This window comes from Phalangium opilio, unplaced genomic scaffold (assembly GCF_054372755.1).
Source record: "Phalangium opilio isolate 3A_F unplaced genomic scaffold, DU_Popi_V2 ptg000002l_1, whole genome shotgun sequence".
NCBI classification, from domain to species: Eukaryota; Metazoa; Arthropoda; class Arachnida; order Opiliones; family Phalangiidae; genus Phalangium; species Phalangium opilio.
The window spans coordinates 1,960,756-1,985,068 of NW_028324144.1; the positions used below are offsets into that span (position 1 = coordinate 1,960,756).

General features: G+C 35.5%; 1 protein-coding gene across 1 annotated transcript; it reads right to left on the reverse strand.

Annotated features, from left to right (window-relative positions):
• On the reverse strand, positions 1–24,303 carry Lpin (phosphatidate phosphatase LPIN). Its single transcript, XM_089834431.1, has 16 exons — positions 23,856–24,303; positions 19,010–19,229; positions 17,351–17,455; positions 15,096–15,669; positions 14,243–14,573; positions 13,844–14,058; positions 13,612–13,774; positions 12,860–13,036; positions 10,870–11,104; positions 10,662–10,793; positions 8,317–8,583; positions 8,081–8,229; positions 6,770–7,009; positions 6,565–6,682; positions 4,574–4,677; positions 1–1,544 (listed from the first exon to the last, which is right to left on the reverse strand). Exons 2-16 carry the CDS (start codon positions 19,187–19,189, stop codon positions 1,316–1,318), a joined length of 3,219 nt encoding a protein of 1,072 aa, XP_089690557.1. The 5' UTR covers positions 19,190–19,229; positions 23,856–24,303; the 3' UTR covers positions 1–1,315.
• Between the last annotated feature and the right edge of the window lie 10 nt (positions 24,304–24,313).

Below are 24,313 nucleotides of genomic sequence, written 5' to 3' on the forward strand. Positions count from 1 at the left end.
TTTCTTTAGTAATAACAATATCGACTTTATATTAAAAAAAAATGAAATATACAAACAAACTCAGCTCATTAAGAGCCGATTTTTTTTTAATGAAGAAATATCATAAAGACCAGAAAAATGTTTGACAATATTAATCAGGCATACACTAAAAACATCCACAGATTTATGTAAAATATTTACATTTACAAAAAAACAATATACGTTTACTAATAAACAACTTTTGACTAGTTTTGGGGGCAAAAAGGGTAACTTAATTGTCATTTAGTTGTTAATTAGACACGTAATTAAAAAAAAAGATGTACTGAATCTTACTGTATATATTATTATCACCGTTGGTACATTCAAAGGAGCGGGGAGGGGGTTGTATTATAGCTCTCTGTTATTATTAATTTAATAATTAAATCTAATTATTTTAGTAATTTACGAAGCTCGTCACCAGATTTACACCAATAAGCGTCGCGAAATATTTATTTTTTTTTATTTATTTAATATTTATTTTTTTATATCACAATTTTGAATCTTTTAAAATAATTTATTCAAGGTATTTATTTATTTATTTATTAATTTATTTGTAATTAATCTGAGGTTGTTTGGAATGGTACAATATTAAAGGGGGCGGGGCTATCTTAAAATATATGGACGGGAATAACTATTTTACAAAATAATTGTAGAAGTAAATTAAATAGAAGTTATAATTTAAATTTACTTCCGAGGGTTTTTAATTATTATTTTTTTTTATTTTTTATGGAATGAACTTCAGGGGAAATGAACCAAAATTTAACTATTATTTAACTACTCAGTTCTATTAATTAAATTTATATTTTAGTTAATAATCTCATTTACAATTGATTGTATATTGATGCTAATTATATTCTAAGTGTAAACAGAATAATATTTGCGCTGAAATACGTATTTTGTTAATTAATATTTCAATAATAACGAGTGCTAATTAATTAATTAATTACACAACTGAAATTATTTATTTATAATATTTTCAATCATAAAAAAATAATAAAAAGAACTATTAATTAGTTTGTAATTAAGAAACAATTAATTATCTTTTTCTTTAATTATAATTATTATTATAATTATACTGTAGATTTAATTGATGTTCATTTAGTAACGAGAGAGAATTGAATTAATTATTTATTTGTTCATAAAGGAAGGTTTTACGCCGCTAATTAAGATTGGTTAATTAAATAATTAATTATCATTACTTGTTTTAATTAACTATTAAACGTGTATCTTGAAAAATAGTTTTAAATATATTTATATAATTGTGCGATTGAGTTCACTCTATTTTTTATCTGTTGATTTATTTCTTGACTGGGGTTGCGATTTTCGAGGGGCTTTCCTTGATGCCAACTTTGCTAATGTTAGTGAAAGATCCACTGGGTGTTACGCTAGCAACTGGTAACCTCCAGTAGGTAAAGGAACTGTATTGTTCAGGAGCCACGAAATTGGTGGATAACTGGCCATTAACTGACTTACGACGTTCTAGAGGTGGAAATACGTGGTCTACCACGTCACTTAGACGAGTGTAACTGCACGGAAAATAGTTAAACATGTTTGTAATTCAAATGATTATTTAAATTTTATTTTGTATGGTAATTTTCGTTATGGCAATGTGCATGCATTTTGGAGTGGTGCTGCTTTGTACCATTTTTAACCTCTATAAGCCCCCAAAATTTGACAGGATTTAACCTTAATCAAGAAGGTCAAAGGGTACTTTAAGGTCATTTTAATTTATGAACTACGCAAAAGTTCGATTTGAAAATCTTCTAAAAGATTTTGATATTTTCTTCATTTTGGATTTCTACTGTCCGACCCCTCGGATTTAACTCGATAGGTTATAGGTCAAATTGTCACTTTAATCTCAGCACAGTTATTAAAAACACATTTTCGTCAGTAAGCACACAACTGACCATAATCTGGCTTACAATGTTCTAACTTTGGAAATAAAGGTCTGACGCATTGGATTTAGCCCAAAAGGTCAAACGAGGTGATTCCAGTTATCAAAAGGTCATTTTAATCTCTTGGAGATTAAAAACAAACCCATCCTTAAAATTCTTCAGTACCTTTGTAGTTTATCAAAATTGGAACGAAACACATACAGTTTCAGAGGCCCACCTACGCATGACAAGTGCTTTTTGAAAGTTCAAAACTAAACTACCCTACATACAAAAAAGACGACTAAGGTGAAATTAAAGTTAAGTTAGTCTGAAGAAAATCTTCAACAAAGGAATAAAACGTAACTTTTATCGTTGATTGATTTGATCTTTAGAAAGTTAGACTTATAACAATCAATTAATAATAGCAAAGGCAAATATAAAATAACAGAAAGTGCGACAGTAAATTCACGACGTTGCCTCTGAGCCCCTCGCGGTACACTAGGCGAAACCTCGCGTATAAATATAAGTAGAAGTACATTATAGTCCTCTTCGAGATAAGTGTACCAATCACAAAACGGGGTAATTGTAACATGATTCTTCCCAACACCATATTAACATTTGGAGCAAGGTTATTAAACCGAATCACGTGATGGGTCGTAAACCATGATACTGGCAGGGTTCGGACGAAACTTTTAAATTGAAAATCCCTGACTTTTATAGCTGCTTATCCCTGACCAAATTTTGTCAATATCCCTGACCATTTTAAGTACGTGTTTACAAGAGTCCACCTCACCACACTTGGCCCATATTTAGCATTGCTGGAAGCATTCTTTTGATATACCAAACGAAATCCCTGACATTTTAGGAAGAAACTTTAAATCCCTGACCTTTTCCTGACATTTTAGGAAGAAACTTTAAATCCCTGACCTTTTCCTGACTTTTTAGGAAGAAACTTCAAATCCCTGACTTATTCCCCATTTTCCAAATCCCAGACTTATCCAAGTTATCCAGGATACGTACGAACCCTGAGTCTGGGAATACCGTGTACTCCTCAAGGTTTTCATTTACCTCCCCAGTGCCTAGCTCACTTTCTATTTTCCCTATTTGCCATTGATAATAGCCCGACATTATTTCCGAACTTTTCCTACACAGAATCTTTTCACTTTACTTTTAAGAAATAATGAAATAACTAAGTCAGGAAGTTAGTTATTTAGTTAACGTCAGGGTGAATCCCTAAAGAAAACACAAAAGATCGAAAGCTGAACCGAAACTGGGTCATCTTATCAATCTACAAAACTCGACAGTGGAATAATACTTCAAACATCTCTTTCTCTATCTTGAAAAAAGGGTGGAGAAACTTCCAATTTTAAAGTGGTTAAACTTAAACATTAATAATTAAAATTATCTATCTTTAAATAGCGAAGAATTAAAATTTTGGAGCTTAAAAATAATAGTAACAATAAAAAATGGAGAGTATCATAATATTGTGCTATACTTAAAAATTTGAACTTATTTTTAAACCTAATCTTAATTTAAGTACGTTAATTGGTAATTCATTTTAAAATACCACAAACATGGCCCAAATTTGAAATTAAACGCCATTTCTAATTCTATAAGTCAAGTATTTTAAAGTTAAGTACCCTAAATGATAATTGGTACTTCTTTAAAAGTACCACAAATATTGCAGAAATTTAACAAAGCGCGATTTTTTCAAGCCTTTTTTTTCTGTTAGTTTTTTTGGGCGAACTAATTGGACTTTTCCTTAATCAAGAAGTGATATCTAGTTTATTAGGGAGAAGGTATAAATTCATTCATCCACATTTCCAGCTCTTTATCTCCAGTCCAAACGTATATATAGGTCAGGAGTTAATCCCCGCCGCCTCTGAATTACAACTAGCATGCATCTCATTGGTTCTTGAAAACTCCTCACGTCAGCGCGACGCGAATGACGAAAATTACAGCCATATTTTCCGACTGGGGGAGAGGCGAAATAGCCCGGCCTCCTTTTACGTCCCCCCTTGTATTTTGAAAGGGGGGACTGCAGGGACTATGGCGCGCGAATACTTAGGCATCTTATACCTTCTCCCTAATAAACTAGATATCACTTCTTGCCTTAATATTATACAATAGACATACTTCCAATTTGAATAGTACGGTACATGTATAAAAAAATATTACACCTCAGGCGGTATAATTTTGATAAACTTTTGAGCTAATTTGAAAGATAGAAGTTTGAAAAAATAAAATAATATAAAACCTGTGTCATTTTTTGTATCTCTAACTTAAAATGAAAATAGCTTGGAGCGTTACGTAATTATTTGAATTTTAGATTAATATTAATGATTAAGAAAAATACAGTATAATTTGTACCAAATAAACAACATCAAAACAGGCCTGAATTGAACCTTAATTAAAAATAATTACCCCACTATTTTCCCCCAAATTGTCCCCAGGGTATTAATATTAGGGCAGTAAGGATTTTTTCGAGGGTGGAATGAAATTAGACTAATTAGCATTTAATTTGAATATTAGTTGATTATCTTATATACAGGGTGTTTCATAAAAGGGGTAATTATAGGACAGAGTACAGTGAATTTAATACTACCCTTTTTGGAACACACAAAAGATTAAAAACTGTTGTAAATTTTAATTAATTTAGATTAAAAATTAAATTTACTTACGAGGACTCGAATGTTTGGATGAGTTCGGATTTGAGTTCCCCTCTGTGATTGATTGTGAAAATTCTAGTAATTGGGATATCAACAGCACGGTATGCCCATGTGTCCTGTTTCAAAATAAAAATTAAATTAAACGCTAATCGTGACATCATTATGACGTCATCACCAAGTCAAACAAATCAATTAACTTATTAAACTCAATTTATTAAATTTAAGTTTCGAAGTATGTTAACTTTAATCAAAACCTTCACGAGGGGCTAATCACTCAGATTCACTGCAAACCAATTACAAATAGCAAACGCTGTCCACGACACCATTATGACGTCATCAACCAGTCAAAATTACGCTCATAAATAATTCAGTAAACGAAATTTCTACGGTTTCACGTTAAAGTGTTTTAAACCTTCTCGAGGGGCTAATCACTATCCGACTCCCTGCAAAACCAATTACAAATTGCAAAACGCCAGCCGCGATACCATTATGACGTCATAACGCAGTACAAATTACAATTTTAACGAACTTATTAAACGAAATTTCTACGTTTTCACGTTAAAGAATTTAAAACCTTATCGAGGGGCTAATCACTAACAGGTTCACTGCAAACCTATTACAGATAGCAACTACCAATCCCCCAACATTATGACGTCATCGCCAAGTCAAAATAATAATTTTTAACCATTTTATTGAACTCAAATTTTACGTTTTGAACTATTTAATGTAATCCAACGTTCTCGAGGTGCTAACCACTATTTACTAGTAATCATTTGATAGCTACTGCAGGGCGGGGCTTTCAAAGATAATGGCCAAAGTACCTAACCCTTTTAGTAAAATTACTGCGTGTACACCGAGGGGCTAACCACTCTCAAACCTTTTACAAGTAATCATTTAATATCTACACAGGGCGGGGCTTTCAAAGATTATGGTCCAAGTACCGAACCCTTTTAGTACAATTACTACTTGTACACATACCGATTACGCGGAGTGGTTATCCCCTCTATATTTCATCACGAATTGCAAAGAGTTGAATCATATTTTTAAGTGAATCAAATTGCTAAGTAGACAGACAGACAGACAGGATACGATTAAAATTTCTACCGTTAATATTCAAATATTATTTTTTTCCCTCTATCTTATCACGATGGAATAAATAATTTTGGGGAGGTTGAATAATGGACGTTTGAACGTCCTTGTACATTACATGCCGTCCCCCCCCCCCATCAAGGACACGCGATGTCCTTGTCCAATTTGCATTTTTAAAGCAGAGCCGCGGCCGTCTCGAGTTTCTAATCTTTCCTTAATTTATTGTATGAATAAAGATAAGAAATTAAGAATTTTGTAACAAGAGGAACTTTAGGATGGCAGATGTTAATTTCTAATTTGCATATCGGGTTTGTTTTATCGAAGTCTATTGAAACACTATTAATCTCCGAGATTAAGTGCTTTTTAACTTTTGGTTCGGTTATGATTTGAATAGGCCTAGTAACCTTTCCCTGATTTTTTTTTTAATTTTCCAACTTTTCCCTGACAATTTCAAAATTTCCCGACTTTTCCCTGACAATTTAAAAATTTCCCGACCTTTCCCTGACAATTTAAAAATTTCCCGACCTTTCCCTGACAATTTAAAAATTTCCCGACTTTTCCCTGACAATTTCAAAATTTCCCGACTTTTCCCTGACAATTTCAAAATTTCCCGACCTTTCCCTGACAATTTCAAAAATTTCCGACTTTTCCCTGACAATTTCAAAAATTACCGACCTTTCCCTGACAATTTCAAAAATTACCGACCTTTCCCAGACAATTTCAAAATTTCCCGACCTTTCCCAGACAATTTCAAAATTTCCCGACCTTTCCCAGACAATTTCAAAATTTCCCGACCTTTCCCAGACAATTTCAAAATTTCCCAACCTTTCCCAGAAAATTTCAAAATTTCCCAACTTTTCCCTGACAATTAAAAAGTCCTCCACTTTAGTAAGAACCAATGAGAAACCACTTACGTTAATTTTGTTTCCAAAACCAGCATAGAAAGGACAAGGTATATCTTTTGGAAATAAGTCTTTGATGCTGGTTAAGCAACTAATTTTAAAAATCTCCGGCTTTTTCTCTATAACTTCCCTGTTAAATAAAATATATATTTTTATAAGAATTTGTTAACTTAAACTACAAATAAATAAATTGATTAAAATTTTAATTAGAACTTACCTATGTAAAGCGTTAATGAGTGACGTAGGTGATAAAAGTAATGGTCCATCAGGTAGACACAAATCCCCTTGTCGAACATTTCTCAAGTATTCTTTGGTGACTCGAGCCTGACCAATGGCCCGAGCTGACAGGTACAAAAAGTGGTAGCCATTCTTACGAATTTTTGTGAATAATTGAGCAACACCCGATTGAGCCCAGTCGTTTCCAATGATTGGTAAAATGTGACCTAATACATCTGACCTAAAATTAACCACAAACATATTGGGAATTCAGTATTAGGCTTAGCTACTCGGTGCATCGCGAGTATCAGGCCTAAAACCAAAAACAATGAGCGAGTATTAGGCCTAAATCAAAAAGAATGAGCGAGTATTAGGCCTAAAACCAAAAAGAATGAGCGAGTATAAGGCCTAAAACCAAAAACAATGAACGTGTATTAGGCCTAAAACCAAAAAGAATGAACGTGTATTAGGCCTAAAACCAAAAAGAATGAGCGAGTATTAGGCCTAAAACCAAAAAGAATGAGCGAGTATTAGGCCTAAAACCAAAAAGAATGAGCGAGTATAAGGCCTAAAACCAAAAACAATGAGCGCGTATTAGGCCTAAAACCAAAAACAATGAGCGAGTTTTAAGCCTAAAACCAAAAACAATGAGCGAGTTTTAAGCCTAAAACCAAAAACAATGAGCGAGTATTAGGCCTAAAACCAAAAACAATGAGCGGGTATTAGGCCTAAAACCAAAAACAATGAGCGGGTATTAGGCCTAAAACCAAAAACAATGAGCGGGTATTAGGCCTAAAACCAAAAACAATGAGCGGGTATTAGGCCTAAAACCAAAAACCATGAGCGAGTATTGGGCCTAAAACCAACAACAATGAGCGAGAAATTGGCTTAAAACCAAAACAATTAGCGAGTATTAGGTCTAAAACCAAAAACAATGAGCGAGAAATAGGCTTAAAACCAAAACAATTAGCGAGTATTAGGCTTAAAACCAAAAACAATGAGCGAGAAATAGGCTTAAAACCAAAAACAATCAGCGAGAAATAGGCTTAAAACCAAAAACAATCAGCGAGTATTAGGTCTAAAACCAAAAACAATGAGCGAGTATTGGACCTAAAACCAAAAACAATGAGCGAGTATTGGACCTAAAACCAAAAAAAAAATATGCGAGTATTAGGCTTAACAAAAAATTATTTAGGTGTATTTATCTGAAGATTGATTATCGAGTACTCAACACGCAAAGTTTCTAGTACTCAAAACTTAAAAGTGATGCTGCTCAATCTCTGGTCTATACTTGAAGCAACTATTAACGTACTTAGTAATTGTTCCATCGATATCGGAAATGACAATCTTATCATCGTAGTTCCACAAATAAATATAACATTTGCACCGAGTGGTCCCTTGATAAGCGGTTGTCACTGTAAACTCTACTTCGTTAGCTCCGTCTTGAAGGTTAAGGCTGGCCTAAAAAACAAACAAACAAATTCCCCAAAGGTCAATAAACATTAAACACGTGACATCATCGACAATTCAATAAACAACAACACTTACCAACTCATCTGTTGAAAGAAACAATGTTTTCTTGTATTTTTCGCTTCTCTTTGTGTTCTCCGTTGACTCCGCGTCACTGTCAATGTTTATAGAGGTGGGCAGAGGATCTGTCAGTGTACCAGTTGACTCCACACGTGGCGGGGTACTTGTATTTTGACTGAGAATTGACAGGGGTTCGTTATAAGAGCGGCTATGACTAGTAGCGGCGTGAGATGGTGACGACATGGGATCAGATTTATTGCCACTTTGTTCTGGGTCAGACATGCCCTATAATTAGTATCAATAGATAATTAGGGGATTATTATACAAGTATTGGTAGTGTTTGAGTAAAAGTAAACCTTTCAACATCTTTGCTAAATGTAAGAATAAGCCTGAAATATGTTCATTTCGATTGTAGGGTTCATACGAAGTTTTCAAAATCCGATTTTTCTGATTTTTCAAAATAATAATTGCATGCTTTTATTAAGTTATTGTGTGCTTTTTCTGATTTTTCAAGATAGTGTGCCTTTTCCTGATTTTTTCAAGTTATTGTGTGCTTTTTCCTGATATTTTCAAGTTATTGTGTGCTTTTTCCTGATATTTTCAAGTCATTGTGTGCTTTTTTCTGATATTTTCAAGTTATTGTGTGCTTTTCCCAGATTTTTCAAGATAGTGTGCTTTTTCCTGAATTTTTCAAGATAGTGTGCTTTTTCCTGAATTTTTCAAGATAGTGTGCTTTTCCCTGATATTTTCAAGTTATTGTGTGCTTTTTCCTGATATTTTCAAGTTATTGTGTGCTTTTTCCTGATTTTTTTCAAGATATTGTGTGCTTTTTCCTGAATTTTTCAAGTTATTGTGTGCTTTTTCCTGATATTTTCAAGTTATTGTGTGCTTTTTCCTGATATTTTCAAGTTATTGTGTGCTTTTTCCTGATATTTTCAAGATATGTGTGCTTTTTCCTGATTTTCCCAAAATACTGTGTGCTTTTTCCTGATTTTCCCAAGATACTGTGTGCTTTTTTCAAGTAATATCATGACTTTAAGACAAATTATACATTTCCTGCTAAATCCCTTAGTTTATTTTACTCTAAACCCAATTCTCTAATATTCCCTAATTGTTTTAAATGTTCGTATGAACCCTGATCATTGAGAAAAATCGAATAAAAAGAGAAAAACGATAATTTTCCTTTATTATTAAAAACAAAAACAAAAACAATAACAGTGATTGGGTTGAGTGAGCATCTTTAGAAATTGAAAAACAATCAATCAAACAGTAAAGTTCCATCCGTCAAAGACGATTTTGGAGTTTTTTCGTTTCCGCCATAAAGCAGTCAGTAATTCGATACTGGAATTGTTCCACTATTTAAGAGTATAAACCCTTGCGTTATAATCTTCTTTCATTTTTAAAAACACATCCCTAAGCCTTTGAAAATAAATTCAAAACAAAACACAACGTGGTTGTTTCTGTACTTTAACAGTATCTTCCTGGTTATAACAATTAATAGGCCTATAATTTAGACAACATTGTACGCGAATTATTAGCTATAACTCTCAAAAACTAAACTGCTAACAAAATTGAGGAAATCCTCGACATTCTTGACCTTGAAAGTGTTATTTTTTGTATTGCGTAATTTCTAGGCCTGTTTTTTCCTTAAGGGAAGAATTTGGTTAAAAAAATCACCAAATACGGGAAAATATTTATTTTCTATTCATTAATAAACATCATTTAAGCCTAAAAAGTCCCAACTTCTTAAGCCTTGGCTTTCAAAACTAAACTCCGATTTCTTAAACCTAGCTTCGACCGAGTTTGAAATAAATGTTTCAGATTTCAAATAGAAATAATTTCGCTTAAAACCCACCAAATAAGTTAATTTATTCATAATCTATAGATTATTAAACTTCTGCTTCGTAATTTAACAAACAGTTAAGCCTAAAAATTCCTTGCCCTCATAAGCCTTGGCTTTCAAAACTGAACTTTTTGTAGTTTACCTATTAATTAGGCTTAGTTCTATTTTAAGTCTGAACCGTTTGTGATAAAGCTTTCAGACTTCAAACATAAAATGTTTATTATCTATTGATTAATAAACACCTACTACGCAATTTAACAGTAAATAAAGCCTATAAAGTTCTAAACATCGTAAGCCTTGGCTATCAAAACTAAACTTTAAATAGTTCTCCTAGTCCTAAGCCTTGGTCGTAATCGTTGAAACTTGAAATAGAATTAGGTATAGAGATAAGATAAAACTTAATTGAGACGGAGAGATAGCGCGCACTTTGACAAAACAATATGACTAGCACGTTAAGATCATACTATTACAACGTGATATACGTGTATACATTTACACCTGTACCCTAAAAGTATTTTACCTCGTTTTGTTCTTTTTTCAAGCTATCATTTTCAGCGGCTGTCGCTGGTTTTCTCCAAGACCACCAGGAAGAATAAGAAGCTTTCTTTTTCTTTTTAGGCATATGCTCTGATAATAATTGCATTACGGCTTTCTAAGAACGATAAAAACATAGTACCTCCACGTTATTAAAATAGAACTCCCTATCTTGAAAATAAACCCTTTCGTACCTCGGGTAAAGGTCTTTGAAACAAAGCTAATGACAAGAGCATAGGTCCAGCCGTTTGCCAATTATAAAACTTTCCACCCATTCGCAAGACTAGATTCGAATTTTGTAGCAACGAGGGGTTTTCGCAAAAATCGTCGAACGTGACGATAAATTGCAGAAACCTTTCATGCGGAATTTCGCCATCGTACTCTTGTAATCCTCCGCAGAGGGATAGTTCTAAATCATTATAATGCTTACTGAAAAGAGACACAGAAGGGAGAGAGAGAGAGAGAGACAAAAGATTAAGAGATAGTAATTATTCTTAAAATAGTTCCCGACCCTTAGTGACAAAAAACAGTCAACTATCTCCAATGAAAACAAAAGTCTATAAATAAGGGTTGCCAGTTGAGACGCATTTTTCCATTCGTTGCGATTTCCCTGATCTAAAGCCATGGTCACTTTCCCTGATCTAAAGCCATGGTCACTTTCCCTGATCTAAAGCCATGGTCACTTTCCCTGATCTAAAGCCATGGTCACTTCCCCTGATCTAAAGCCATGGTCACTTTCCCTGATCTAAAGTCATGGTCACTTTCCCTGATCTAAAGTCATGGTCACTTTCCCTGATCTAAAGCCATGGTCACTCCCCCTGATCTAAAGCCATGGTCACTTTCCCTGATCTAAAGGCATGGTCACTTCCCCTGATCTAAAGCCATGGTCACTTTCCCTGATCTAAAGTCATGGTCACTTTCCCTGATCTAAAGCCATGGTCACTTTCCCTGATCTAAAGCCATGGTCACTTTCCCTGATCTAAAGCCATGGTCACTCCCCCTGATCTAAAGCCATGGTCACTCCCCCTGATCTAAAGCCATGGTCACTCCCCCTGATCTAAAGCCATGGTCACTCCCCCTGATCTAAAGCCATGGTCACTTTCCCTGATCTAAAGCCATGGTCACTTCCCCTGATCTAAAGGCATGGTCACTTCCCCTGATCTAAAGCCATGGTCACTTCCCCTGATCTAAAGCCATGGTCACTTCCCCTGATCTAAAGCCATGGTCACTTCCCCTGATCTAAAGCCATGGTCACTTCCCCTGATCTAAAGCCATGGTCACTTTCCCTGATCTAAAGCCATGGTCACTCCCCCTGATCTAAAGCCATGGTCACTCCCCCTGATCTAAAGCCATGGTCACTCCCCCTGATCTAAAGCCATGGTCACTCCCCCTGATCTAAAGCCATGGTCACTTTCCCTGATCTAAAGCCATGGTCACTTCCCCTGATCTAAAGGCATGGTCACTTCCCCTGATCTAAAGCCATGGTCACTTCCCCTGATCTAAAGCCATGGTCACTTCCCCTGATCTAAAGCCATGGTCACTTCCCCTGATCTAAAGCCATGGTCACTTCCCCTGATCTAAAGCCATGGTCACTTCCCCTGATCTAAAGCCATGGTCACTTCCCCTGATCTAAAGCCATGGTCACTCCCCCTGATCTAAAGCCATGGTCACTCCCCCTGATCTAAAGCCATGGTCACTCCCCCTGATCTAAAGCCATGGTCACTTTCCCTGATCTAAAGGCATGGTCACTTCCCCTGATCTAAAGCCATGGTCACTTCCCCTGATCTAAAGCCATGGTCACTTCCCCTGATCTAAAGCCATGGTCACTTCCCCTGATCTAAAGCCATGGTCACTTCCCCTGATCTAAAGCCATGGTCACTCCCCCTGATCTAAAGCCATGGTCACTTTCCCTGATCTAAAGGCATGGTCACTTTCCCTGATCTAAAGGCATGGTCACTTTCCCTGATCTAAAGTCATGGTCACTTTCCCTGATCTAAAGCCATGGTCACTCCCCCTGATCTAAAGCCATGGTCACTCCCCCTGATCTAAAGCCATGGTCACTCCCCCTGATCTAAGCAATTGTCCCGATTCATTGTGGAGTTAGTTGAAGTCAACAAATACGTGTAAACACATGCAAAATATTGTAAATAAAATAAAAGCGTGTGCAGAAACGCGCTAATCTACCTGCTATATTCGAAAACGGAGGGTCTTTCTTCGGAATCACTATCTATACACATGGGTCCTCCAATAGCTCCCTCTACGCTGTTCGGAGAATGAGGTAACGATGGACCATTGCCAGATTCGGCATCTTCGTCTTTCATTGACATATCTTTCTCATTCAATGGTCTCGAATATTGAGACCTAAATTTAACGGGGGGTTTTACGATAAATATTATTACTTATTTAACCTTAATTAATGATTAAAGGTCGGGGGAAAGAATCGCGATTAAACATAAATTATTACTATCGCAATTATTATTCTCAAATAACTTTAAATCATAATAAATGCAGTGCGTTAAATTAAGTCGCAAATTAAATCGCAATCTATCAACATAAACCTACTTTTAAAATCGTTTTTCTAACTAGACTCGACATTAAATTAATCTCAATTAACTTAAGGCAGCTTGTGTGTAGGTCGTCCCGTTTGGATACCTACCTCTGAAGTTAATGAACGCTATTCGCTAAAATGGTACCATTGTACGGTCGGCCTTCTTAGGCAATTAAAAGTTTATTTAAAACTATAACAAAAACGGAAAACGGGCAAAGTGCCAAACGAACTAAAGCTTCTTGAATCGAGTCGTCGCATTTACTCTCTCTTTTTTTAATATATGTCTTGTATCGTTGTATGGGTTTCAATTTTAAAGCTAACATTAGCGCAGACAAAGATACAACCAAACCCCCCACGTTGAAGAACCATAAAAGTCAGACAATCTAACCTGAATTTGGGAAAATAAAGAGCAGCGACTTCAGGGTCTAGTTCGTCAGGGTTCAAATCATCTAAAAATATCCCTTCACTCTCAGGAGCGTGTCGCATTTTTTTCGTAGTTCTCATAAAGTTTAACATTCCACCCAACATTGATCGTTTGTCCATCTCACCGGCTGTTCAATTAAGTTTAATTAAGTGTTAATTAGTTTTTTACCTTTTGAAGGGAAAGGGACAAACGTTACCTTCATTCTTCATCATCATCCTTTGTTCCTCGCTATGTTCCAAAATCATGGATTCTTTCCTACGCCATTGCATTAATGTTTTATCCTTTGGCACTGAGGGTAATTCACCCCAACCCCAACTGATTTCACCCATTTCAGTTTGACAAGTAGCGTCGTGTTTACGACGTTCAAATTCCGAATCGGATTTAGGGCTGGGTGGTCTAGAACCAGGTGGGCTGTAATCACCCCCAAGAAAGTAATTAAGTAAAAATGGTCCTCAAGACGTCTTGAGACAATTGCGCAAGTCCGTCGAGACAATTTCCCGAAGTCCGTCGAGACAATTGCCCGAAGTCCGTCGAGACAATTGCCCGAAGTCCGTCGAGACAATTGCCCGAAGTCCGTCGAGACAGTTGAACGTACCTTGTAACAGGAGTGACATCACCATCACTGAAAGGATGAAATTCACCGGCGAATGTTGCGGATAGTTTCTTGGCCTTCCAATTGAAAGGAACGTCTTTGATAGGTAAAGAGGAAGAAAGTGGTAAGCTTAACGACCGACTAATGTAAATGGGTGAGGAACGGCTGTAAGGATCGTGTTTGAAATCTTCGTCATCATCATCCATGTGAAATATTTCATCCAAGTCTCTACGGTGTGGTTTTTTACTATGAGTATGAGCGGTATGTCCCGCGTGACGATGAGGCGCGTCTTGGTCAGTTGACGCGCTCTCTCTTGAGTCAGAACGTTCCCTATCTAATTAAGTTACCGGAATTAAAACTAAGTGTTAATTACAATGTTACAAAATTAGTAGCCACATTAAAGTGGTGATACTAAAACATAACGCGTGAAGTATTGAAATCGCCTGCCTGCCAGAAGGGGTAAATTTAATACTTTTGCAAACCCCTTGGTGGGGAAAAAAGAAAAACAGTTGCCGCAAAGTTTCAGAAACCCTTTCCGGTTTTCCCGAACCCTTTTAAGTAGTCCAAAAGCTAGTTGTCAATGTTAACAGTATATTTGTCAAGAATATAATTGAAACTCTTAATTTGGACAATTGTTTTAAAACATATTTATTGGTGGAACAAATTAATGTTCAATGTTGAGCACTATTTTTGTAAACCAACTAAAATCAAATACAATGACTTTTCCCTGATCTTTTCCCCCTATTTTTAAATTCCCTGATCAGTTTACGGATGTCCTCACCTTCGTAAACCAAAAACACTCAGATATATCGTTTTAGTATCACTTAAAAGTGCGTGAATTCCTTAAGTGCCTTACCATTCATACAAGCTACTTCTCGTACGTGTCGAGACTTCCTCCTAATCATGGACTTCTTTTTCCTTTTCCTCTTAACTTTATCGGAATTGGCTTCATCATCTCGTTGATTATTATCATCTTCATTTTCGCTATCATCAGCGCCATTTCCCAAAATGGTTTTTGTTTCACCTTCAATAATCACTGATTGTTCGGGTTTAACAATTTGAGTCTCTTCTTCGGTTGGTACCATCATCATATCACTAAGGTTGCTACAACTTTCAGTCTTTGGTTCAACTTTAATCGGGACAAAATCGGTAACTAAAGGTTGTCCATTCGTCGTTATATTATTTTGTGTCGACTGATTTTCATTCTCCATTTGTAAAACGACACATTCGACGCTACGGCCGACCGCGACGACACTCTGATTTGTTGTCATTGTCATTGTCGTCGTCGTCGTTTCCTCAATTTCAAACACTTCTTTTTTAATCAGAGAAGCTTTACGTTCCTCAAACTCTTGTTCGAGCTTCATTTTTTCCAACTCCGCTCCGATGTCAGTTGTCGGAGGGATGGGTGACGTTGCCAAATTATCCGGGATCTAAAAACAACAAATGTCAATTTTAAAAACAGATGTGAAATAACACTGAGAATGAATTCAAGGTCGTCACACAACTTAAATTTTCCGATTAAAGATTCTACCTAACCTAGCTTCTTCATTCCCTGAATATATCCCGTGATTTTAGCTGAATTTTCCCCTGAATATATCCCGTGATTTTAGCTGAATTTTCCCCTGAATATATCCCGTAATTTTCCCCTGAATATATCCCGTAATTTTCCCCTGAATATATCCCGTAATTTTCCCCTGAATATTTCCCGTAATTTTCCCCTGAATATATCCCGTAATTTTCCCCTGAATATATCCCGTAATTTTCCCCTGAATATATCCCGTAATTTTCCCCTGAATATATCCCGTAATTTTCCCCTGAATATTTCCCGTAATTTTCCCCTGAATATATCCCGTAATTTTCCCCTGAATATATCCCGTAATTTTCCCCTGAATATATCCCGTAATTTTCCCCTGAATATATCCCGTAATTTTCCCCTGAATATATCCCGTAATTTTCCCCTGAATATATCCCGTAATTTTCCCCTGAATATATCCCGTAATTTTCCCCTGAATATATCCCGTAATTTTCCCCTGAATATATCCCGTAATTTTCCCCTGAATATTTCCCGTAATTTTCCCCTGAATATTTCCCGTAATTTTCCCCTGAATATTTCCCGTAATTTTCCCCTGAATATATCCCGTAATTTTCCCCTGAATATATCCCGTAATTTTCCCCTGAATATATCCCGTAATTTTCCCCTGAATATATCCCGTAATTTTCCCCTGAATATATCCCGTAATTTTCCCCTGAATATATCCCGTAATTTTCCCCTGAATATATCCCGTAATTTTCCCCTGAATATATCCCGTAATTTTCCCCTGAATATATCCCGTAATTTTCCCCTGAATATATCCCGTAATTTTCCCCTGAATATATCCCGTAATTTTCCCCTGAATATATCCCGTAATTTTCCCCTGAATATATCCCGTAATTTTCCCCTGAATATATCCCGTAATTTTCCCCTGAATATATCCCGTAATTTTCCCCTGAATATATCCCGTAATTTTCCCCTGAATATATCCCGTAATTTTCCCCTGAATATATCCCGTAATTTTCCCCTGAATATATCCCGTAATTTTCCCCTGAATATTTCCCGTAATTTTCCCCTGAATATATCCCGTAATTTTCCCCTGAATATATCCCGTAATTTTCCCCTGAATATATCCCGTAATTTTCCCCTGAATATATCCCGTAATTTTCCCCTGAATATATCCCGTAATTTTCCCCTGAATATATCCCGTAATTTTCCCCTGAATATATCCCGTAATTTTCCCCTGAATATATCCCGTAATTTTCCCCTGAATATATCCCGTAATTTTCCCCTGAATATATCCCGTAATTTTTCCCTGAACATATCCCGTGATTTTCCCTGAACATATCCCGTGATTTTCCCTGGCATTGTATATTTTAAAGAATTTGTTTATTAACAAGTCAACCCTTAATTTGGCCGATTGTTTTAAAACATAAGCTACAACACGTGTTCAACGTTGCAATTTTCGTAAACGCAAGACATCCCCCCTCCCCTCTAAAATAAAATTCCCCGACCCATTTTCCCAGGAATTCCCTGACCAGTGACAACCCTGCCGGAATCGACCGGTAAATAAAACTGACCATTTCGTAGTAGTCATCCGTGACTTCTTCGACAAAGAAAGCTTCGCCACTTTCTCCTAATTTCATATGAATGTCAATGGGCTCACCATTAACTTCAATATCAACCTGTGAAAAAAAGAATTTTAGGGGTTTTTAACGCTATTGCGTAATCAATAACTAACGAAGCGTGAGTGTGTACACGCAACACTCCTACACGAAAAAAGGGTGGTTTTTTTGTTTTAAAAACATATTTTTAACGATCTAAAACTCTCTTACATCATGGACCTTAAAAATATTCCCTATAGGGGACGGGAAAACTGGAAGAGTGATTTCAAAAATACATAGTAACGGAATGACATATACAATATAATTTATGCTAGCAGAGATAGATTTAATTTTAGAAGTAGGAATGGAGAACAGAGTAATTTGGGCGCACGTCAAAGTCCCGGTCCCCCTTTCACGGGACGGGGGGGGGGTATGAAAGAAGAGGCGGGAGGGTCATAGCGACAGAGATAAAAAGGAAATACGTATTTTTCGCCGTCCCCGCATCAGCAACGTCATCAAAACGCACTTTAAGTGAGCTAGCCAATAAGATAATTTAAACTTTTCGTTATTACGTGTTGGAGGTAGGGGCTCTATACGGGGGGGGGGGCTATGAGTCGGAATAACTGAAGTAAATACTAACCGTTCTCCATTCCTACTTCAAAAATTAAATCTATCCCTGATGCTAGCTAATTTTTTCGGAAAATATTAGCTCCTTTCTGATCCTCTTTATAATTTAAGTCCCTGCTCAGTTTTGTGTTAAATAAACAAGCCCTAGATTTTTAACGACACCCAAACAGAGAAAGAATGTTTTTTCTTTGACACCCACAATGTCTCAAGAATCGAGAAACTTCTTTTCTTTATTTGGGTTTGTTTTTTCTTCCTATCATATGATTTTTCAATCAGGCAACGCAGGCAGAAAAAAACCGATTATTGGCATAAGATTAATGGCACAATCTAGCATTTGATAGGGTTATAATCTATGGGGAGTTTAAATGGAGTGCCACTACAGTTCTAAAAACGTTTCAAGTACTTTTCTTCAAGAAAATTCTAACGGATTATCAAGTGTTTCAGTTTGAAATTGAGAGAGGGGGTTTATCAAAATTTCTATTTCTTTCACCCAAAGAGAGATTTAGATCCCAACAAAAATATGTATAAAACGCTAAGTGCGTGTTGGTCCTTCTAGGATTAGGATAGGATAGAATGAGGGGTTCGACATTCACTCAAAATTGCGAACGGTTTTCGTGAAATCTTAAAATACGAGATTATTTAGGGAGATTTTAAGAAATTGCAAAATCTCTGACTGAATCGTGATATTCCTGTTAACAATCACGATATTGCTGTCAAAATTCATTAAATATACTGACAGAATCACGATAAATAAATAAAAAAAAAGAATCACGATATTCCTATCAAAAATCACTAAATCTCTAACAGAATCACTAACCTTCTTACAAAAATCACTAACCCTCAGAGAACAATCGAGAAATCCTTAGTAAAAATCCCAAAATCTTTGACACGACAAAACTATACAAATCTTTGAGTAAATCACAAAATCCTGTATTCAGGCTATTCTGGTAGTGGTAACGTCGAACCCCTGGCACCACAGAACAAGAACACCATCACGTCAACACTTACCACTTTTTCTCTGCTCCTCAAAACGCCAATTTTTCCAAATCGCACGTGAAAAGGCGAACTTTGAAATGTACCATCGGGTTGTCTTATAACAACCACGTCAATTGCGCCAGTTAAAGTGGCGGAATTTATTTCGTTATAAAAATCACGAAAATTAGTGATGAATTTTCCAATATAATTCATCTTGTTTCTATATTAATATTTCCCAATCTATGGCAAGAATCTGAAAACAATTGAAATCAACACGGTTTTTAGAAAAAAAACTAAAACGTGTTGAAATTATCAGCGAGATAAAATTTCACAGAAACATTAGAAAGTTTTCGAAAATAATTCTAGATAAAAGGATTAGAACTAAACGTCCGACAGGAAATTCAGATAATAATGACATTTCCCTGGTAACATGTATTTCGTAATGAAACAACTAGACATTAATTTTATTAACAGCACGAGGTTGTTCGGAAGTCGCGGTAACTGGAAGGGGAAATATATTAAGTTGAACTAGACGGGACTGGGATACCAGGTATCGTTAAAATTTGACCTAATTCTCCCTCAAAAACGTTAGCTACATACATTTACTAATTTACAAAGTTCAGAAGTGAATTAACGCGTGAAGTTATCAAAGCATTATTTGTTTATACGTGTATTTTTGGGTACATCGTGAGAAATTTAATATTAGTTAATTTTATCTATCCCGTGATTCTTCGCCGTTAAAATTGGTTATTGGTCTGAAATTTCATGATATTTCCGAGGTGCTAGTCACTATCAGATTCCAAATTTTATGTTGATTAATATTAATAGGGATTTTTAAATAATTAAAAATAAGTTTAATTAATCTTAGTAATTCATCTATTCCATGATTCATCTTGGTTAAAATTCAACATCGTGTGAAATAACCGAGGGGCTATTCACTGTCAGATTTCCTTTACGTCGATTACAGGTTAACCGGGTTTTCAAACATTTTGGAGTATTATAACTCTGGTTCTATAAGAGATACAGGGAAATACTTTGAGTATGTTATAGTCCTACTTCTTCCCTTTCAATTGGTACATAACACTTAGGGTTACAACAATCAGGACTCGGGTAATTAAGCAAAATAGACCGCAATCCCTTTAAAGTTCGCAAAGATTTAAGATTACGCAGAGTGACTGTTCCCTCGGAAATTTCATCCCCACTAAACCGCAAATAAAAAATACATACACGCAATAAAAACCGACCGCATTTAAATTTGATAACTTCGACCGGTACTAATTAATCTACTTCTTAAAATAATCCATTTATATCTCGACTCGAGTACTAAATTTCAAAACTACTTTAATAACATATACATAAATTTGAAAACATAATCAGGCTAAAATATTAAAATGTTATTTTACCAATCTCGCCATAGTTTTTCGCTGATAAAGTATTTAATTACTCTTAACAAATTTAATTAAATTTAATTAATTTGAATTAAAATCAATCGACAACACTTGAAAAAATAAAAGATAACAATATCACTAAACACTCGGAAACAGACCGAACCTTTCAAGGTTTGGAGCTCTTTTAGAATAAAATGAAAAGCACCTAAGCTAGGCTACCGAGTTCGAGACAACAGTTTGAAAATATGGTCTGACTTTTTCTAAGAACCGCCGCAGACCAAAGTTAAGTTAATTAAGAATAAGAAGGGGTTGAAAACAACTTTAAACGCTTCCAGGGATAACCACTATAAAGAGGGGGATGGAAAATTAACCGAAAGAATTTAGGTCGAACACACCCCTAAAGCATCCAATAAAACCTTACTATTGGATGACGCAAAATCACACCACTTTTAGCAAAGCCAGCAGTAGCGAAGGCCTGGCTGCTGGTACATCATCATCAACATCGTGCTATCCATGAGTTGATATATTTTACGTCATCATAGAAAGAGCGGGAGTTTCCAAGGACAAAAAACACGAGGTTTTTTTTAAACAAGCTTAGGGATACATAGGATCCTACGAAAAGGGGTTTTTTGGCAATAACAACTAACAAAGCCCTACAAAGGCTTAGCCGATTATCAGAATTAATTACGTAAGCTTAGCAAACTTATCGTTGATTAGATTATGGTCCAGTTGAAAACGAAATTTTATATATATGTGTGTAATCAATTAAATCAGTAGAAATAAAACGCTGATCGTGGCGTTATTATATTTTTGATAATATTAAAGACCTTGACATTTATAGATGTCACGTGGTGGAAAATTTTAATTTAAGTTCAATTTTAATGTCGTAGAAACGTTACCTAAGATTTATTTAATATGTAAATAATTAATTTTATTAATTAAACAGGTAACTAGCGCTAAAATTCTGTTGTTGATTTCACATTTTGCATTAAGTGTTATTTATATTTCAAGTTGTCACGTGGTTGAATAATTTTACGTTATCTCCAAGTGGTAGTAGCTCTAAAACACTTCAAACGTAAATCTTGGACACGAGAGAGGTGATATGGAGTAGCAAAGTTGGTGTGCCATGGTTCGGCAATAAAACTCTCCCAGAGTACCTCGCGCACGCCACCCTGGTTTGATAGGGGATTGAGGTGGATAGTGCTGGGAGGGCTTCGTCAGTAACCTTGAAACTTCGTTGTTATAGAGTGGGGAAAGGGGTTAGGGGCTACTACTCCATCTCACCTCTTTCCTCCAAGCATGAATAATGTCACAGGCACTTTGTTTTCTGGAGTAAAACAGAGATTGACTGATGACTCTTTTGTACAAATTTGTAAACATGTGTTCAGCAGAAAAATAAAACAACGTTTTAAAAATAGATTTTTTTTTGGTAATAAAGCAAAGAATGTGTTGTTTAGTAGTGTGATCTTATTCGACACCAATTCGCACCAACATGTTTATTTAGGGTTTAATTCTCGTCACTCTCTTGTAAAAATGTGTTGAGCAGCAAAATCGAAACGTAGTTTTTAAAAATAGACTGTTTTTGTAATAATTCAAAGAATGTGTTTAGTGCGATCTTATTTGACACGAATTCGGGTAACGTATTTATTTACGAGGGTGTTTAGGGTGTTAGTAGGTCTAGGATGCCAGGATTGAGACCGCGACTGACAAAACTTTTCATTATCACGACCAATAAATAACAATTTTTCTTTAGTTTCCGCAGAGAAATGTCTTTCTAAACGGTCGATTTCACCCAAAAGTATTTGGCTTTTCGCCATAAACTTTTTTTTTTGTATTATAATTTTCCTAGGCTAATGTAGCATAGCATAAGTTTATAAGATTATGTTGGCCATAAGTTTGTCACTGGTTAGAAACGGGAGCATGTCATGAAGTGAGTGAGGTAGGTCATAGATTAGAGGTAAAGCGACGCCTGGTGAGACGCAGCCAAAGGCTTAGTACCTAACCAATAAATATCCAACTTGGCTTGGTTCCGTCTCTAAAAAAACACATCTCTTATTTTTGTGACTGGATTAGAGTCTGACTATAGGGAGAGGGCGTTTGTCAGGGAGGGAAAGAACATCCGACGTCATTTTATACCTCTACTTAGGGGAGCGTTTGTAGGCGCGATACTGAAATTCCCCCGTTACGGGGATGGAATCGAGGTAAGAGATATAAGCCTATGACGTGGCAAGAATGGGTTTGCCCTCTCCCTATTGGGGTAAAACGGGTTCTACGCATGACAAAATCAAGCCAGTCATGTTATCCCTTTCTCGCCTCAAAACCCGAGAACTAATGCAAGCCCCTAGCATTATGAAGTATAGGTAGTGTCAAACTTATGTAACATATCACTTATAAACTTATGGTAGCAGCGTAATAAATGCACTTGAGTTTTAAACCTGTTTGATAAAAGGTCTCTGGAAAACTTGACAATATTATCCTTATTTATCAGTCAATTTCAAGGTTCTGAATGATTTTTCTTTTTTTTTTTTCTTTTGTAAATTTAACTTGATAATAATTAATACCATATCTAAAGTATTTAATATAACTCTCGAAAAGCTTGTCAGTTTTCACAAGTGGTAGATTATTTGAAAGGGAGGGGGAAAACATAACTAGAAAAAAAAAACTAACCGAATAAAAAAAAACGGTTTCCAAGGTTGCTGTTCAGGGCCGCCCATAGATAGTTAAGACGGGGCTTTTTCGCTGTTTTAAATTGCTTAAGTAATACAACGCTTGTTATTTAGAGAGGCAAACCAGATCAAACCAGCCCCTCAAGTTTCGCTTATATTATATTTTAAAATAATAAACCACCCACCCTTGCCAACAACTTTATAGTTATGCCAAGTGGTTGGTTAATTTATCTTTTTAATTTTAAATGACATTTAAGTAATTATGGATTAATGGTTTTTACGAAATGTATGAAAAGTACGCAGCGTGAATTATAATTATGTAAAAAAAAAGTGGTTCTAGGAAATAAAATATCCTGTTTAGTTTAATGGCCTTTGGATATAGGATTAAATCAAGTGGAATTTTTTTTTGTAATTAAAGAGTTAAGGTTATTTTGATTTTAACCCAAATTCTTATCAAATACGTTAGATTACATATTATTTTAATTGATAAAGCGTGGAGGCCATAAAAAGATTAAAATTAACAATTAAACCAAACCTTTGATAGTGTTTTATTTAAAAAAAAAAAACCAAATTGATTATAAATTATTTTAAACCCAAAATATTTAGGCCACCACTCAACTACCAGTTGTTGTAATGGCCTTAAATTTATGTAAAAGAAATCTTAAGAAAATTATAAAAATAACCGTAAAATTTCAATAAAATATTTTGTGAAAAGCAACTACTTATCAAGCAATCAAAATCACTTTACTCTACCCTCGGAAATAGTTAATTTAATTAACCCTTAAAATTTTAAAGCCATTTCTTAGTAAAAGGTCAGTCACTCACCGACCGTTGCAGCTGTCAATCTTATTAGTTCCGCTTAAATCGCTTCAGGGTGCTTTCCGAGAAATGTTATGATGAAGTTCGAGGTGAACGTTGAACCGAACCGCACTTTGTTTGAACAGAAGTCTACCGCGTTCTCCTCCTTTGACTATTGTCATACAGCAAAGGCTTACGTAATACGAGTCGCGCACTTTTATATCGTTGTTGATTCTTTTCTTTGGCACCAATTAATAACAAATCCTTTAAAGTATCGGTAATATCGAAGCTTAATTCTCGCAAAACAATAGAAAATTTTACATTTTACGACAATAAACTACGAAACAATTACATAGTAACTTGCGTCATTCACCATTCGCGCCTGACTGAAAAATGACAATTAACAACAAAAACCAATTTCCAAGATGCTTGACGTCAGAGGTAATTCCTGATTGGACCAGATTAACAGGTGCTTTGTTCGAGCG